This window comes from Bombus terrestris, chromosome 14 (assembly GCF_910591885.1).
Source record: "Bombus terrestris chromosome 14, iyBomTerr1.2, whole genome shotgun sequence".
Classification (NCBI taxonomy): Eukaryota; Metazoa; Arthropoda; class Insecta; order Hymenoptera; family Apidae; genus Bombus; species Bombus terrestris.
The window spans coordinates 389,655-406,604 of record NC_063282.1 but is presented as its reverse complement, the minus strand read 5'-3'; the positions used below and the strand labels follow the sequence as shown (position 1 = coordinate 406,604).

At 40.7% G+C, this 16,950-nt stretch overlaps 2 protein-coding genes and 1 long non-coding RNA gene across 8 annotated transcripts in view; 2 read left to right on the top strand and 1 right to left on the bottom strand.

Annotated features, from left to right (window-relative positions):
* LOC100648690 (CLIP-associating protein 1-A) overlaps positions 1 to 16,140 on the top strand; it is a 28,767-nt gene extending 12,627 nt beyond the window's left edge. Inside the window, exons 1-24 of one of the 6 annotated variants that reach the window (XM_048411869.1) lie at positions 981 to 1,476; positions 3,149 to 3,576; positions 3,780 to 3,811; positions 3,935 to 4,034; positions 4,692 to 4,769; positions 5,499 to 5,656; positions 5,736 to 5,972; positions 6,133 to 6,386; positions 6,465 to 6,649; positions 6,831 to 6,956; positions 7,098 to 7,208; positions 7,302 to 7,397; positions 7,521 to 7,701; positions 7,791 to 8,025; positions 8,767 to 8,832; positions 9,082 to 9,413; positions 9,503 to 9,806; positions 9,901 to 10,064; positions 10,135 to 10,273; positions 10,451 to 10,583; positions 10,671 to 10,830; positions 10,917 to 11,130; positions 11,196 to 11,402; positions 11,487 to 16,140. In XM_048411869.1, the coding sequence (XP_048267826.1) occupies positions 3,372 to 3,576; positions 3,780 to 3,811; positions 3,935 to 4,034; positions 4,692 to 4,769; positions 5,499 to 5,656; positions 5,736 to 5,972; positions 6,133 to 6,386; positions 6,465 to 6,649; positions 6,831 to 6,956; positions 7,098 to 7,208; positions 7,302 to 7,397; positions 7,521 to 7,701; positions 7,791 to 8,025; positions 8,767 to 8,832; positions 9,082 to 9,413; positions 9,503 to 9,806; positions 9,901 to 10,064; positions 10,135 to 10,273; positions 10,451 to 10,583; positions 10,671 to 10,830; positions 10,917 to 11,130; positions 11,196 to 11,402; positions 11,487 to 11,690 (3,921 nt within the window). In that variant the 5' untranslated portion in view covers positions 981 to 1,476; positions 3,149 to 3,371 and the 3' untranslated portion in view covers positions 11,691 to 16,140. Of the gene's footprint in view, positions 1 to 980; positions 2,656 to 3,148; positions 3,577 to 3,779; positions 3,812 to 3,934; positions 4,035 to 4,691; positions 4,770 to 5,498; positions 5,657 to 5,735; positions 5,973 to 6,132; positions 6,387 to 6,464; positions 6,650 to 6,830; positions 6,957 to 7,097; positions 7,209 to 7,301; positions 7,398 to 7,520; positions 7,702 to 7,790; positions 8,026 to 8,766; positions 8,833 to 9,081; positions 9,414 to 9,502; positions 9,807 to 9,900; positions 10,065 to 10,134; positions 10,274 to 10,450; positions 10,584 to 10,670; positions 10,831 to 10,916; positions 11,131 to 11,195; positions 11,403 to 11,486 lie in introns of those variants that run through there. The other 5 variants (XM_048411868.1, XM_048411864.1, XM_048411866.1 and 2 more) reach the window with 5 other exon arrangements.
* LOC125386293 lies at positions 8,349 to 9,503 on the bottom strand. The gene is made up of 2 exons (XR_007226305.1): positions 9,368 to 9,503; positions 8,349 to 8,821 (listed from the first exon to the last, which is right to left on the bottom strand). It is a non-coding gene; the product is annotated as an uncharacterized LOC125386293 (long non-coding RNA).
* A 420-nt stretch (positions 16,141 to 16,560) lies between the features above and the next one.
* Positions 16,561 to 16,950, top strand: part of LOC100649149 (facilitated trehalose transporter Tret1) — a 35,374-nt gene continuing 34,984 nt past the window's right edge. Inside the window, exon 1 of the mRNA XM_048411879.1 lies at positions 16,561 to 16,864. The gene's annotated coding sequence lies outside the window, so the exon portion shown is untranslated. The remainder of the gene's footprint in view (positions 16,865 to 16,950) is intronic.

The following is a 16,950-nucleotide window of genomic DNA, read 5'->3' as shown; positions in this document are numbered from 1 at the left end:
GACGATGGTGGTCGTTCCCACGCTTCCTATCAATTACACCGTTCCACGTAACGTTTCGCGTAGTTACAAATATTTCGAACGAGTCGTCGTACCTGAAAACGTGGACACGGTCGGATCGATCGATCGGCCCGAGGGAAAATCCCAATTCCATGCTTTTTCCCTTGAAATTATCCAACATGGCCAAGTGCGCGCTCGATAACGTTTCTAAAGCCATATGAAACCAATTTGAAGGTTGTTGCTTCTTAATCGTCGAATAGAAATCTTCATCGGCACTTTACATATTTTTGCCCAACTCTCGATGACGCTATCGCACACCCGTATACCACGTATATTTACGTTACTTTTCTTTCCGTGCCGCGGTACGATCGCACGCCGATGCGCCACCGACTCGTCTTGATCGCGTAGATTATCGGAAACTTTTGTCGCATCGTCTCGGCAGGTTGAACCTTCCACGAAGGATCCTCGACGCGTTTCCCTCGTCAGAGATTCGCCCACCTTATTTACCTGTCTCTTACTCGCACCGACGTCCATTTTCAAATGACTGTAAATCGAACGGAATCGCGTTAATCGATCCGGCCGTTTCCCTCGACTGTTTCGTCTTCGTTCGACCGCCAATACCACGCGCGTTTAATTATACTTGTCGAATTTCCGATAAATCGATCGATAACGCGGCCTCGACTTAAAAATAGAGGTCGAAATTTACCCTAGCAATTGCACGTTCCGACAATGTCGTTGCGGTTGTTTGCCGCGACGAAAATCTACGCAATGGCGAATAAGAATTAGCTCCGAGAATCGGATGGTCCGATGGTCCGCTAATGTTCCAAGGTCTAACGTAATCGTAACGTAGAGATGGCTTCTCGAATGTTATGCATAGTTGTGCTTGGTTTGGCCGCCATCGAGGGGCACCCGATAGGGGAAGGTCCCCTTCCTCCTGTCCGACTTTTAGTCTCGCGACAGTCTCGCGTCGCTTACGGCAGTTTGTAAACCAGTGGCCATTTAACAACGCGAGACACGCGCCTCTCTCCAACCGTCTATCCATCTTCTCGAAGCGGTTCTCGCTGAATTGTTCGAGAAAGCTTATGCAAAGTCGCGACCGTGTTTTTTTCTTTTCTGTGTCACGAGCCGAACACGATCTGGCCGCGGCACAGCGCGCGACTAGCGTGACGCGTTCTAAGCGACACGCGTTGCTACCGTTCACGGACAATGGGCAAGGACGATCGTTTCAGTTTCTCTTTGCGCGTTTGTTTACTCGATCGGAGTCAACCGCGACGAAATATATCGTCGATACGACGATGTTTCGCAGCTGGTGTCGCCAGAACGGTTAATTCGTCGTAGAATCAATCGAGTTCGCAGTGTCGGTGTTGGCCTCGATCGCGTTCGTTCGAACGAGGAGACGTTTTACGCGAATTATCGGCTGCCGCGTTTACCACGCTAATTCGATGCTGCGCGATACCGTGCGATAACGATTCTACCGAGGTAGTGGAAGCCGGTGCTGCTAGTGCAAGAAAAACGTTCCTTCGTTCTGCGTTCTCCGCGCGACCAGCCAACGGACGTGCGCTGCTGGACGAAAAGCAAGATCCGAAGAAACTATCGACGATACGTCGTGTCCTGGAAAATAGTCATCGTGACTGAGCCGTTTCGCGACGGAGACACGCGAATAGATTCGTTGGATCGTTGAGCGTTGATTTGTTTCTTGGCTCGACGTTTTCCAAATGCACATTTGCGCAGCTATATACTTTTTTCTTCTTCTTCTTCTTCTTCTTCTTCTTCTTCTTCTTCTTGTCTCGTCGACGGTGCCGAGAAGAGAAGGAAGGCCGATTTACCTTTTCTTCTCCGTCTCACCGCAGGTCGTTTTCCCCGCGAGATAAATAATCCTTTACGCATCTTTATACGATTTTCGTTATCGGCATAATAAAGCATAAATAAGCAAGGCGTGCTTGTACACGCGTGTGCTAATGGATTATTACGCGCAACTTGCTATGTATCGTGTTCGTGACGCAATCATCCTTGGAGCTGCAATTCATCGATAATTTTTTTTCAACCGCGTCGTCTTCTCGTTTTCTCGTCTTGTCGTCTTCTCGTCTTCCCGTCTTCTCGTCTTCTCGTCTTCTCGGCGTAGGTCGCGGAAAACACAGTGTTCAAAATGTCGAACGCCACTCTCGTGCCTTATCGCCGCCCTTATTAACTCGTTGGCTGTGATCAAATACAAATCTAGCTTCTCGCCTAGCGCGTTGAGACGCGCTTTTACCATTCCATTTACCGACTTAATATCGGAATCGTTGCTTCTTCGCTTTTACGCTTTTCCATCTTGCCCGAGAAACGTCGATCACCGTTATATCGAACGAACCGTCGCGTTTCCAAACACCGGATCGAAACGGAACGTTCTTTCGATCGTACTTCGCGCGACCGTTTCTACCGTTTACCTCGTTGGTGCGCCAAAGACGCTTGGTACCTACCTAAGGAAAGAAAGACTGTCGTCGCGGATACGTATCGCTCGGCCAACTTGGAAATATTCTTTGAAATTTCTACTCTTCCGTACTCGCTAATTTGATTTGCAGTTTCCATTTTCAAAGACTTTGAATCAGTGCGATTACCGCGAGGCGATTTTGGCGACACGTTGACATCTTGAAAGTCGAAAGGAACAGTTTTGTATCGGTACTTGGTATTTGGTATTTGACATTCGGCATTTACCGCCGACGTTGCTTCCCCCGAGCGAATCGATTTTCGTCGCTCAATTTTAATCGCGTCGATACGTTAGACGAGAAACTTTGTGAAAGTCGGGAAATAAACATTCTCTCTTTATCAATCGTAAATTTCAATTTATTTTCGATCGAAACAGCCACGCTATCGAAGAGTTTCATCGATAAAAGTTGGTCCATTCGAGTTCCGTGATTACAAAGTGGCGATTAAAAAATCAGCAATTAGTCGAACGAGAATCGCCTGTCTCGTCGGCGGATAATGCAAATCACTTTCACTCGCCAATTATTTCGTGCCGATTATTTCGTTCGTTCTAACCTCGCGAGGAGAAACGCGAACGAGGAAACGATTTCGACGGGTTTCGAGTCGTTCTCTAAGACTCGAAGCGGAAATCTTTTGTCTTTCGCGCGAACCTATCTCGTTAATAACTCTGACAAACTCGATTTCCCAGTACCTACGTACGTACGTGCAGTCTTGATTAATATCATGCAAATGCGAAAGGATGCGGCAAGATCGCATCGAGTTATCGTGCCATAACCAACGCTCTTCGTACCGCGATGGTGTTCTCTCAAACTGCGTCCAACGATAAATTACGCTTTCTACTTAACAAAACGTTGCCTCTATAACTGCGCGTCGTACGGTGATTTCGATAAAAGCCAGACTTTTTAATTACCATGAATCACACTGACATACTGTTGTCAAGCGGTCATCGCTGCTTGCACAGGGGTTTAAAGAAATATCCCAGTATCGATAAAAAGCTGTGGGATCCGAGTAGCAGATGGATTCTTCAATGGGATAATATCGTAAAGCATCCAGGTGCTCGAGCAAGAGGCTGTCACTGCGACGTTCACAAACCACCGTGGTTATATCCGCGATTAGGTATATAAAGCTTTTCGCGAAAAAGAGAAAACGAATCCAAATATAAATAGATTCGACCATTCGAATATTCGCCATGGTAGAATCGAATAATTTCGTTATATGCCTTAAAAAAAAAAAAAGAAAAAAAAAAAAAGATATATATATATATATATATATTTGCCTACTTTACCAAACTCTCTCATTGTTGAACGTATTTCTTTCAGTTGGTAAAACCACCGATGAAACGGACAGAGCGGTGAGTATCGGTTTAAACGTTTCAAAGTATACGCGCGTTTACCTACGCGTTACATTATTATTAACGTTATTTATAACGTTGTTATTAACCGATTAATACACGAGATCAACGTTAATATTACAGATCAAATCGGCTCCTGTGAAAAGGTTAGCTGCTGCTGCTGCTGCTGCTCCTCCGAAAAGAGGACAATTCGGTCCTGCGAAAGCTCCATCTTCAGCTCTAGGTATACACGCGCGCGCGTGCACACGCACACGCACATTCACACGCGAGTTTTCTATAGACTCGACGCTATTTCTCATCCCGTGTAAATCGACCACGTTCCAATATAAACGTCATATTTTGATCATTTCGTTCTAAGCATGGTGTATTTGGACTCGTTCGAAGCGAGTCTACTCTAAAATAACTCTTTAGCCAATCCCGTGTACCTAACCGAAACAACTATAAACGCGACAAGTTACATTTCTATCGTAGTAAGCGTAATATCGCGTATCGAGTTATTTTACCGTATTTACAGAATCGGTCTATTCCGATACGTAGAGTTATCAAAGCGTTAGCGAAATCTGTTAGTTGTAGCATGCAAATTAAAGCGCTTTGTGTGCTACGAGTGCTTTATCTGTGTGTATAAGATAAACGTTTGTTTGGGTTAATCCAGATGAATGCGATGATCTTTAAGATTAACGTTACGAAAGCACGTGTTCCTCCTGCGACCAACGCACAGGTGCGAAGCGTGCTAACGTTACAACTCTTGCTTTCTCCTGTCGCCGCTCGGCATTTCACCATGCGATATTAATGATATTTTCTGCAACCACGCGCCGACAAAATGTCGATAAACTGTCGACGTTTCGTTGTCGAGACTGCTAATTATTCGCTTGCATGACAGCTCAACCTGGTAATACATCTTCCATGGTTCCAAGGGCTACAACCGTCAAAAGAAACGTGTCAGTAAAATCGACACCAGGTATCTAAAACTTTATTGGCATTACTTACTAATTTTCTATTACTAATTTTCTATACCATGATGGTTTCTTCGCGCAAATTTTCCATATTTCTCGACGATATTGGACGAGTTTAGCTCTTTTCTCTCCCTCTCTCTTCCTCTTTAAATCCCAAACAGCCACCGCGATTAACCAGAAATATCTCAAATTCGTTGCAGCTAACGCGTATTCGTCTCGCTGTACCTATGCGCTTTTAATCACCGCTCGAACCCCTTACGCCTTACGCTTTATACAATGTTGTCGCATCTCCTTTCGTTCGCGTACGCGTATCGAAATTTTGTAGTCGGCTATATACATCTGTCATCTTGTCTGTTTATATGCACTGCCTTTTTCCTCGCTCTCATTTGCCGAGTTAACAGCGCTTTGAACCGTCACAAAGTATTCACTACCACGAGGTAAAACAAAAATATACCTACAAATAAATATCGTTTTACCTTTTATCATAGCAACAATATCGATAATTTATATGCGATTTATCGGAGCGGGATAAGATTCATACTCGATTTTTAGATTTTTAGTTGATCGAGCAAAGCTGCAAAAAACCCGCGCCAGATTTCTCAACTATCGAAACTTGTATATTCTGGTGTATAAATTAGTAAATTAAATTAAATCTCGTAAATTTCTCGTAAATTAGTAAATTAGTAAATCAGTACATACGTATTTTAACATGGGCGTATTGTATTTGTATTTAGGTCAAGCTGGTGCCGTCGACGAGGAAACTTTCCTTACAGCGTTCGAAGATGTGCCATCTGTAAATCTGTTTTCCGCAAAAGATCTCGAAGAGCAGATGAAAATCATAAGAGAAAATGTCGGTGACGATAAAAAAGATTGGAAACAAAGGACAGAGAGTGTATGTGCCGAGATAATATCGTTCTAACGTTAAACAGTCTAAACTAGCGGCACATGGCATAAACTTAATTATCTTACAGATGAAAAAATTAAGAGCAATCGTTATAGCCGGTGGTACGAATTACGAAAACTTTTTAGAAAACTTGAAAAGCGTGCAAAGATCTTTCGAAGTTGCTTGCACGGATCTTAGGTCGCAGGTGGTAAGGGAGGCGTGCATTACCTTGGCGTTTCTTAGTCAACAGTTAAAAAATAAATTCGCTAGTTTTGGAGAAGCAGTCTTACTCACCTTAATGAACCTCATACAAAATAGTGCCAAGGTGAGACACGTAATTATTTAACGCCGATACACCGTTAAAATCAAACGGAGAGTGAGTGTGTGTGTGCGTGTGCGTGTGCGTGTGCGTGTGCGTGTGCGTGTGTTTGCGCGCGCGATGATAACGCGGAGAAAAACTTACATGGACAATTTTGTACATTCAGGTTGTGGCAACAGCTGGGGCCGTAGCCGTGAGGTTTATTCTTCAGAATACGCATTATAGTCGTTTCGTGCCAATTATCACATCCTGTTTAAGTCACAAGAGCAAAGACATACGTCGAGCATCGTGCGAATATCTAAATCTAATTTTACAAATATGGCCTACTCAAATATTACAGAAACACTTGACCATCTTACAAGATACGATCAAGAAAGGTATCGCCGACTCGGATTCGGAAGCAAGAGCCTTTGCTAGGAAGTAAATATTCTTCGTTGCTTCTGTTCGTGTTCGCTCCGCTTTTAAACAAAATACCGGTTACATTTCCAATATTTCCAGGTCATATTGGGCATTCAAAGATCATTTTCCGGAACAAGCAGAGGCATTGCTCAACAGTCTCGACACTGCGTATAAACGCTCGTTGATGTCCCTTAGCAATAGCGGCAGCATCAACAGTCTGAACGTAGTGACGAGATCGGCCAGCGTTAGTCCTCGAACATCCAGACCAGTAATCAGCGCCACAGGTATATCTTCTTATCTTTGCCTCGTTGTTATAAAACGATATTTCGAATAGAAATAGGGACTGGCGTAATAGATGTACGATAAATGCAGAGACCCAAGTAACCATACAGTGCGGTATATAAACTACTTCTCACTTTTTTTCATGCTGCTTTTGTGACTCTCCTTTGCATTAAACGTATGAAGGTAGTACGGAAAATTTGCATCAGTCTTCGGGTCAACCCCATGGCCCGCTCAGACGAACTCCGTCCTTGCCACGGTCTTATCGTCAGTCTGGTATTCCAGTTCTCCAAAGACCCACTGATAGTCATTGTAATTCTTACCTTCTCGTTCGATGCTTTAAAACATCACTGCGTCTTAGAATGTGCACTCTTCTACCTAATGCGTATCGTGCGTTAATCTCCTGCATACCTACTCCCCATTTTCCTAATCTTTCTTTCAACTTGTCTTCAGATCGTGCAACTCCGGGCGTTAGATCTACTAGCGCTATTGATTTGCAAGCCGCGCAAAGAGCTAAAGCGAGAATGATGTACGCGAATATGAGCAGACAGAAAGCGTCCCTTCGTGAGTAGTCTCATCGGCAATCAATTTTCATTCTAGCTGTTATCGTATGCTTTAAACGAGTTCCATCTATTCCACCATCTCCTCTTCGTTTAGCACGACCTAGCAAATCACCGGACACAACCGCCGTTGCTAGTCCAGAAAGAACCGCAAGAACAAGGACCAGAGTATCCGGAGTCTCGCAATCTCAGCGTAAGTACAAAAAAAAAAAAAAAAAAAAAAATACGAAATAATAATTATACCCAATAATTGTTATTCTGTTTTTACGATCAACACCATCTAATACATTATATTTTCATACGTTGTACGTAACAGCTAGCAGCAGATCGGGATCACCGTCCTCGAGACTCAGTTACGCAACGTACAATCGCGAAGGAGAATCGTTGATTGCAAGACCTAGACGGTTATCCGGTCACGGAATCAGAAGTACCGGTAACAGTCGCGAACCAAGCCCGCAAAGATTTGGAATGGATAGAAGTTTCGCCAGCAAAATACGGTATGATGGCATATTTACCTTCGTATCGCTCTTTCGTCTAAACGACCTTCGACATATATATTTAAACATATGCGAAACCAAATATATAGGGGAAGAAGTTTACACATGTCTCCGACGGACAGGCCTCAATCCAGACCAGTTATGGCACAAAAGATGCTGCAGCAGTCGCGCGAGGCGGAATCAGCGTTGGCGGACGCGCTTACCTTCGAAAATATTGACAATTATCCAAGAACACCAAGAGGAAAGGGCGATCACAGCGATGACAGTGAAACCAGCAGCATATGCTCTGAACGAAGTATGGACAGCTTTAGGCGACCAAACGATGTAAGTAGACGCAGTGCGATAGATTCTATACTGACAAGACAGAATAACCATCGTTTCATCCGATATACCGTACCGATACTATTATAGATAGTATAGTATATCGTATAGAGTGACAGACAATATGCAATACAGAATACATCAATTTCACCAATGATGTACATTATAAAAAACGTCACTTGTGCAGTAGCTTTTAATATATATATATAAAATCATATATATATATATATATATATGATTCATAAATTTACTCTATCACGACGCTTTCTTATCTTATGTTTATTTAAATAACGCTTTTCTAATCGATATGTAATAAAAACAGGCGCTTGCAGTCTTACTTTTATTTCATTTATTTCATCATTTATTACGTGATATGAAGATGCTTTAACCATATCTGCCTTCGATCATACGCAAGTTCACGAATATCATGCTGCGTGCTCGTCTATATATAAGCGTTGTCTATTATTTTGCCTAAAATACAGAATTACTCGAGATATTTTCATCTGCCGGTGAATTCGCGTATTCGTATTTCGATATATATCCCATCTTCCTGGATTTGACGACGGTCAGTTGTAAAATTAGTCCACAAGCTTGAAAAACAGGCTTCCAGCATCCCAACATTGTAGATAACGCATGTATGGTTTTTTCTTTTGGTTTTGTTGCGGCCTATTTGTTTGGTTTGGACTAACGCGATGCGCCGTTCTGTTCTCCATATCTGTCCATCGTCCATCTTCTACCCATTAGTCGTTCTCATGGAGTGGCTCTCAACAAAGACTGTATCGTGATATGTGGGATCAATCTATCCCAAAGGTTTGTTAAATTTAATATTCGTTTCCATTTATTATTCATACATATTCCACTATATGCGTACTACCACCTGATACACCTCTACTGTTGTATACTCTTCTGTCAAAAGAGGAAATATAGGACCCTATCGAAAATACCAAACTTTCCAACCAAGTGTTTACTCTGAATTTTACTACTTTTCACCCGCTAATTACTTTACACGTTGATGTTTAGAATACGTATTATCGCGATAAATAACTCTTTAACTTGCAGGATATCAAGGAAATCATAGAGAATTGCGCGCATAAACATTGGGGCGATAGGAAAGAAGGTTTGGTCGGATTGCAACATTTTCTTTCAAATGGAAATACGCTTACAGCAACGGAATTGCGCAAAGTAACGGACATCTTTACGAAAATGTTCATGGATTCTCACACGAAAGTATTCAGTTTATTTTTGGACACGCTGAATGAATTAGTAGCTACTCATAGCGAAGATCTCGGTGACTGGCTTTATGTTTTGTGTGCTCGACTTTTGAATAAATTAGGCACCGACTTACTTGGATCGATACAAGCGAAGATACACAAAACGCTCGAGGTCGTTAGGTGAGACCGAATACGGCACAATGTCCAAGCTAATACGAATGCCCGTTTCGTTATTTTACACAATTGTTTACATCTCTTGCAACTCGTAGGGAATGCTTCCCCGGAGAGCAGCTTTTGCCGGCTGTAATGAGGTATCTGACGGATCCAACGCAAACGCCAAATTCTCGTGTAAAAATAGCCACACTCGTGTTTATCACGCAAATAGCAGAAACGGCAGAACCGTCTGCTCTTATTAACTCTGCTGGTACAGCGCTCGCAAGGTTACTCGACTGGTCGAACGATGTTAAAAGCCAAGATGTTAGAAGGCACGCACAAAATGCTGTTATATCGTTGTATAATTTGAATCCTCCGAAAGTCACTATGATATTGTCCGAATTACCCAAGTATTATCAGGTATTATTATATCAGGCGGTGTATGCCATATACACAGATGTATACCATTGTAAGGCCATTATATTATTATACACGTACTACATGTATTTTGTAGGAGGCGGCACTGCCTTTAGTGCAAAATCACTTGAGGAAATCGTCGGGTTCGAGTAATCCAGCGTCCCCTGGAACTCCGCCTCCTAGGGCGCAGAGCTCACCAGCTCGTTCGAAAGGTAAAGGTGACATTGACAATGCGGATGAAAACTTGGAGGAAGTTTATAAGTAAGTGACGGCCTTAATTCGATAAATCGCCTTATCGTTAGTCATTTTAATCTTTAAGCGCTTCCCGCAGATCTTTAAGGCGTACGACAGCGGAGATACAAAATTATGGTTTCGAACGTTTAGAAAGAGCGACTACCAGCAAAGACAGTGGAATCAGCAATATGGCCGATGTCGAGGAAAAGATGGAAGGACTTACATTATGCAACTCGGTAATTAAATAGCCGATATACTGTGGTTAAAAGTATACTATGTCGTGAGAAGATGTGCCAGCATGCCGTTCGTTTCTCTTTTCTTTACTTTTCTTTTCTTCCCTTTCCTCTCATTTCTTTCTACTCTTTTCTTTCTTCTCTTTTCTTTATTTCTTCTTCTTTTCTTTTGTCTATTAGGGTCGTTCGTCTTCTGTTTCTTCGCCCACGCAAAGGGGACGATCTGTGACTAATATTACAGTTAATGGTTCAAGCGATACGATCGCCGGGGATCTTATCCTACCTCAGGAAAATAATGGTTACAAAACCCATGGTACGTGTACAATTATTTATATAGGACGGTTATTCATCGACTCGCGTATCTCATCTTCGTTTAACAAATGTTAATAAATCCGCGCAGGATCATCACCCGACTCGATAAAAAGGCCAGAAGTTTTAGATAATATGATTAAAACGTTGCAATCCAAGATGACACAAACCGAAGAAAAAGTATCAGCTCTACAAGAATTTCAATTGTATGTTCGCGAAGGAGATGCTTTGTATATTAAACAGAATTTTAAGTATGTATTGTGATATTTATTAACTCGGCTATTCTTCGTTACTACTACGATTACGAAAACACTGATTATACGTCTTGGTTTTCTAGAAAGCTGCTCAAAACGTTGTTAGATAGTTTGACTAACGATAGCAAGAAAATGCAAGTGGAAGTACTTCAAACTTTAATCGATATGCTTAAATGTCCAGAACTTGTCGACAGTTTTTCCGTCTATCCTGAATTGCTGGTTTTAAAAGTAATTAACGCGTATAAATTAGACGACCAGAAACAAGATTCTTCCACTAGTAGCAATTCAAGATCTCCGGTAAGTCTGTGAATTAGTTTCGTGATATATGTATAGACTATTGTTAATACTGTTCCTCTTGGCAGGTTCTCTGGATGGCGGAAAAATGTGCTGCAACGATAGCGATGATTCTAAAGCCAGAACAAGTGATTCACCTAGTATCGACTATAATAACTACCGAACCATATCCCCTGAATATGGGCGCGATAAAGATGCTTCACAAGGTTGTGGAACATTGGGGTCGCGATGCGATAGAACCTCATTTGTCGAAAGTCATGCCCGGTCTCATCAAAGTAAGCTGACATAATATATCGTACATATATGATGAATACATCTTCGTTCTAACGTACAATGTTAATTATTACGTTTCTGAACAGGCGTACGATGATAATGAAAGCGCGGTACGTAAAAGCGCTGTGTTTTGTATGGTAGCGATACATTTGGCAGTTGGCGAAGAATTATTGAAACCTCATCTCAGCTGCTTGTATACCAGCAAACTGAAGCTTTTGAACATTTACATACAACGCGCGCAACAAGCAAACAGTCAACCGGCAAGCCCACGTAGCAATAGTAAAAATTAACTAACATCAAACTCCGCGACGCTTAGGATCGCGATACTTAAGAGATTTGCCCGTTTGAGTGCAAGGCACGAACGAATGCTGGTTAGCTTCCTCAGTAAATCCAATCCGTGATGGCCACGATCGAGCAGTAAAACGATGTTTACATGTCGATGTTTTTCAATATGATAGACTGATCTGCATGATTTCACGGCAAGGTGTATTAACGGCATACACTGAACTCCTGACAGTGATGTTGCACAAAGACAGGTAGTATGCAAGTTGTTTACGCGTATTGTTTCGTTTACCGAAAATCTATGCCTGTTTCAAAGACAGAATCGCTTTAGACATAAGGTTCTTTGAGTCATAATACATGTATTTTTTATCGATACGTTAGATCCTGATATTAAGTTGTAGCGTTGTTTCTTATTTTAAGAAAAAATGGAAAAATGGGAAAATGGGAAAATGGAAAGAAGGGAAAAAGAAAGGAAAAAGCAACAGGAGAAGCTTTAATAAAAGCCTGCACCTCCTCGTATCTTATCAATCTCGAAAAACATAGTATCGTGCCTCTTGTCCACTTTGCGATTTTATATACTTTGAATTCTGTTCGCGATATCTCGTTAGGATATTGTATATATATATATACGTATGTATCTCAGTGTATTGTTGTGCATCCCGTAGAGTTGATTACGGTTGTTCGACAGGAATGTGATGCCAATGACCTAAATATCGTCGATATGACGTGAGTGAAAGTATGAGAAGACAGTGCGACATCACTGCCGAGAGAGAGAGAGAGAGAGAGAGAGAGAGAGAGAGACTCATATATACTTTGTAAGCGGAATATACGTGAATGCCAATTATATCGATACCGAAAGACATTGTATAAAAATACGTTATACGCTTGTTCGCCGATTTACAAACATCGCTAACAATATTGCACCTTGCAATCGACAAGTTAGGAGAATGGTGAAGACTCAAAAGTATCACGATTAAAAAGTTCAAACTGAGAATAGGCGCTATGTTTGATATCGGTTCTGTATGAACAGTGAGAGTGAATAAATTTCATATAAAATATTTTCTTCGCATTTCAGCATTAACGACATAGGGAAGGCTCGCGCGAATATCGTATTTCTTAATAATTTGCATGTGTGCATAATACGATTGTCACGGGAGCAGCTCTCTTACATGCGTCGTGTAGATCGAGATGTTGAAAAACAAACCATGAACATATTTGTTAAAAATCCATGTGCTAGTCAGATTTCCAAGGACGCACAATGACACAAGGGGGATGCAGACGAGATGGTCGAAAGTTTTTCGAGAAAATAACAGGAACGATATTTGAGCAGACAGAGTCTGCGAGAGAAACAGAGAGAATGCGATAGAGTGAATGAGAGATTATATGCGACGAAATCAGCAAAACTAGATTAGCGATGATTAGGTGAATGATATTCGAAACTAACGTTAATATTTAAACTATTCGTCACGTTGCCAATATAATTAAACGAATGCTAAATCAAAGCTAACATAACGAGTTTAGTAATATTCTGTGCCATTGTCGTTTTTGTTTTATTTATATATAAGGATAAAATTATATATAAATATATACGTATCACCTTTCGTCTTTTCTTACTTACTAGTGGGTTCAAGTAATGGAATAATTTCACGATGAAATTGAAACTGAATGATCCAAGTATCAAAACGAAGAAAAGGAACAGACACTGCATTAACTAAATTTGATAATCTTCTCCAAAGACACAAATATTATGCGTAAATTAAGTTGACGCATAAGCCTTCTCGAGATTAGGAGGTAGGCGGACGTGTCTCGCACCTAATTCCCATGATATGATGCAAGGCACGCGGTAATGTGTATTGATTTTCCAATAGGTGGCCAAATAGTGCCAAAAGCGTTATTGCGCGACAGAAGAGCAATTGGTTTCGAATCCAATCATCGATCAATAATCAAGTCAGACTATTTTTTTTACTCGGTGCCTTTGGTGTCGTCGGGACGAAATTTGTTCGAGGATCGTCTTTGATCGTCTTGTAAAAAGGAAAGGGAAAAGCTGTCGTCGTTGAAGCGATTGTAGTCTGCAAGTAGCGCTAGAGAGCTCCTGTATTTGCTAATGTTGCGTAAAACGTACAGTGAAAGTTTCTCATTCGTTATTACGATGCAAAACGGAAAAAGAAATCGAATTATTTATAATCTTCGTGCTCGTTTCGCGACATTGTCGCGCGTGGAACACGTGGAACCCACATTTTCGTGAATCGATACATGTATCGACATCGACATCGTCTAAGAATGTATCACGTCTATTTTCATAAATTGCGCTAATCGCAAAACGAATTGTACGGACGCGAATCGTCTTTACCGTTTGCGGTTTCATTACAGGCAGGGTGAATAGTTTTCTCGTTCACGGGAAATTGTTACCGACGTTTTACATTTTACGATATTCCCTGGACGGATTTTCGAGGGAAGAAACGTATGGAAGGTTACATATGTGTAGGATTTAGTGCGATTACCGATTTATCTAACATGAATATTTTAACGTTGCGTCTATCGATATCCTTTTCGTAATTCATTTGTCATTTGTCGTAATTATTTAAAAAATGAAAAAAAAGGAAAAAGGGGAAAAAAAAAGAAACAAACGATTTAGGGTTTGACCTGGTGTGTGCGGATCGTGCGTGCGTGGGCGCGCGCGCGCGCGCGCGCGCGTGTGTGTATATACATATGTATGTATGTATGTATGTATGTATGTATGTATGTACACACACGCATACATATTATTAAATAATGATAGAATCTAATGTAATAATTAATACGGATTAGCTAGCTCATCGTCACTGCCTGCAGCGTTGGTCGTGCTGAGTACACGTGGACCTTGGCACTGCTGGACACTGCGTGGTGTCGCGATCGTTTATAAAGAAGAGAAAAAGAGGAAAGCTTGTTTTGTTAAGTTTTTGAGCATTATTATCGACAACAGGATTTATATTATATTTACTAATGCGTGTACGATACGTAGATATAAATATATTATGACACATTATCGAGATCCTTGCCACTCTGTTTGCATCACGACGATGATATCAGGCTATATATAATTTACTCCATACGCTTAACTCGCTCGTTCGTCCTGTGTACCTTTGCTTTTATTACTCGATGCTGTAATAAGAGGGAAGAAAAGAAAAAAAGAAACGCGAAAAGCTAGAGCAAAGTATATTTCGTTGTAACTAAAAAAAGAATCGTCGTAAGAATTTCAATGTCAGCGCGCATCGCAATCAAACTTGATACATGCTAGAACCGAACACATGCTTTAATTGCTTCAAACAATTAGACGTAAATGATTAAGCATACGGGCATATACTATGTCTGTCGTGGGAAATCGTCGCGATGTAAAGAGCGATACACTCTTTCACGCGTGGCGTTAATAACCGAATTGGCGTATAATTGAAAATCAAATTGTAGGAATTTTTCCTTTCTCTGCGCGAAGGGAGAGAGAGGTCGTTCTGGTATTTGATATTATTAACATTATTATTATTATTTTTTTTTTTTTTATCATTATTGTTACTACTACTACTACCGCTGCTGCTGCTACTACTACTACTACTACTACTATTACTACTACTACTACTACTACTACTACTACTACTACTACTACTACTACTACTACTACTACTACTACTACTACTACTACTACTACTACTACTACTACAACTACTACTATCACTACTACTATCACTGCTACTGCTACTGCTACTTCGCTTTGTACGGTATTCATTTGAGTGCGACCAAATGAAATGAAAGGCAGACATGGCTATTAATTCTGTTATCGTGTTAATTTGATACTTGTTGCACGCACAGATGTACCTTTCATTCTATGGAATTTCCTCGACCGTGGATTTTCTTGCGTTCTTCCGCGAGAAGGAAATCGTTGGAGTAAAAAAAAAGGATAAGGAACAAAATATTCTCTGAATCGCCGATATACTTAATATGCTAACCTTACTAGTAGTGGAGAATATATTTTATATGAGAACGATCAATAGTAGATTGCTTCATACGTCTGTTAATAAATGAGATTTGAAAATACTTCCAGCCCGTGTTAAGCATATGTAGTTTAACTCTTTTTTTGTACGTCTTTCTTTTTCCAAAAGATCTTCAATCACAAAAGTCTGCGATAAGACGACATGCACTAGTCCATTACATATAGAATACTGTCCTATAGATGAAACAAACTCAGGATTGACAGAATTAATACGCAATATGTACTGCAGCAAAAAGACGTAAATAAACAATAAACGTTGCTATTTCGTTGCGATATTTTGTCCGACTATGTTTTATTATCGAATGTCGATCTTATATCTTATATAGAGGAATGTGTACATTTACGAAACTCATGTAACTCAAAACTCGTATTTAATTTTCTTTCGTTAATTGACGAATTCGCGTCAGAATAAAGCCAATTGTCGTATACTTTCAAAATATTTGCATTTGTATTCTTTAAGCTATGTACAGACTACAGAGCTTGCGAGGCTGTTTCACCGTTCCGATAGCCGTTTCGCTCGAGTTGCCTCGTACCCTGACGTAGACCCCACGCGAGCCAACCAACTAACGTTAAGTAAGGAAGAGCTGCGAGGCATCTTTGATCTCGCCAAAAAAACCGACAGTCGTTGGTTCGCCCCGCGGTGCCGCCACGTACTGTTTGCGCATAGCTTTATATAAACCGCCATAAATATCACGTGACGTTTATACAACTCACGTAGTATTTAGCGTCATGTAAGTATCTATATATACATATACATATATGTATATATATATATATGTATATATATATATATATATATCTCTGTACATTTCTATTCTCTTAAAATATCTTGTTGCTCGAAAGATTATCTTCAATTATATTTGTCATGTTACATATCATTCGTGTTTCATATTGTATAAATAGAACAAACTCGAGTAGTAATATCAATATTCGCGCGTAATTCACGTGAACCAATCAGCTTTCGGGATTTACAATTCCTTCGAAAGTTCATCAGTTGCATCCCATTCGCGGTCGACATTAGCGGTTTTTCAAAGTGTTTAGAAAATTGTATAAATAATGGTTATTGTTACGATCATAGTAAGAAATCAACGTGCTTTCGAAAGTTTTCATTGATTCGTCGAATTTTATCGTAAATAATTTATCTACGTCACATCTAAATCGGTAAGTAAAAACTACGCTACTAATTTCTATTCGAATGTGCGATAACCAACAACTTGCGACGATTGTTTTCGCGTTTCGTTTTTCGC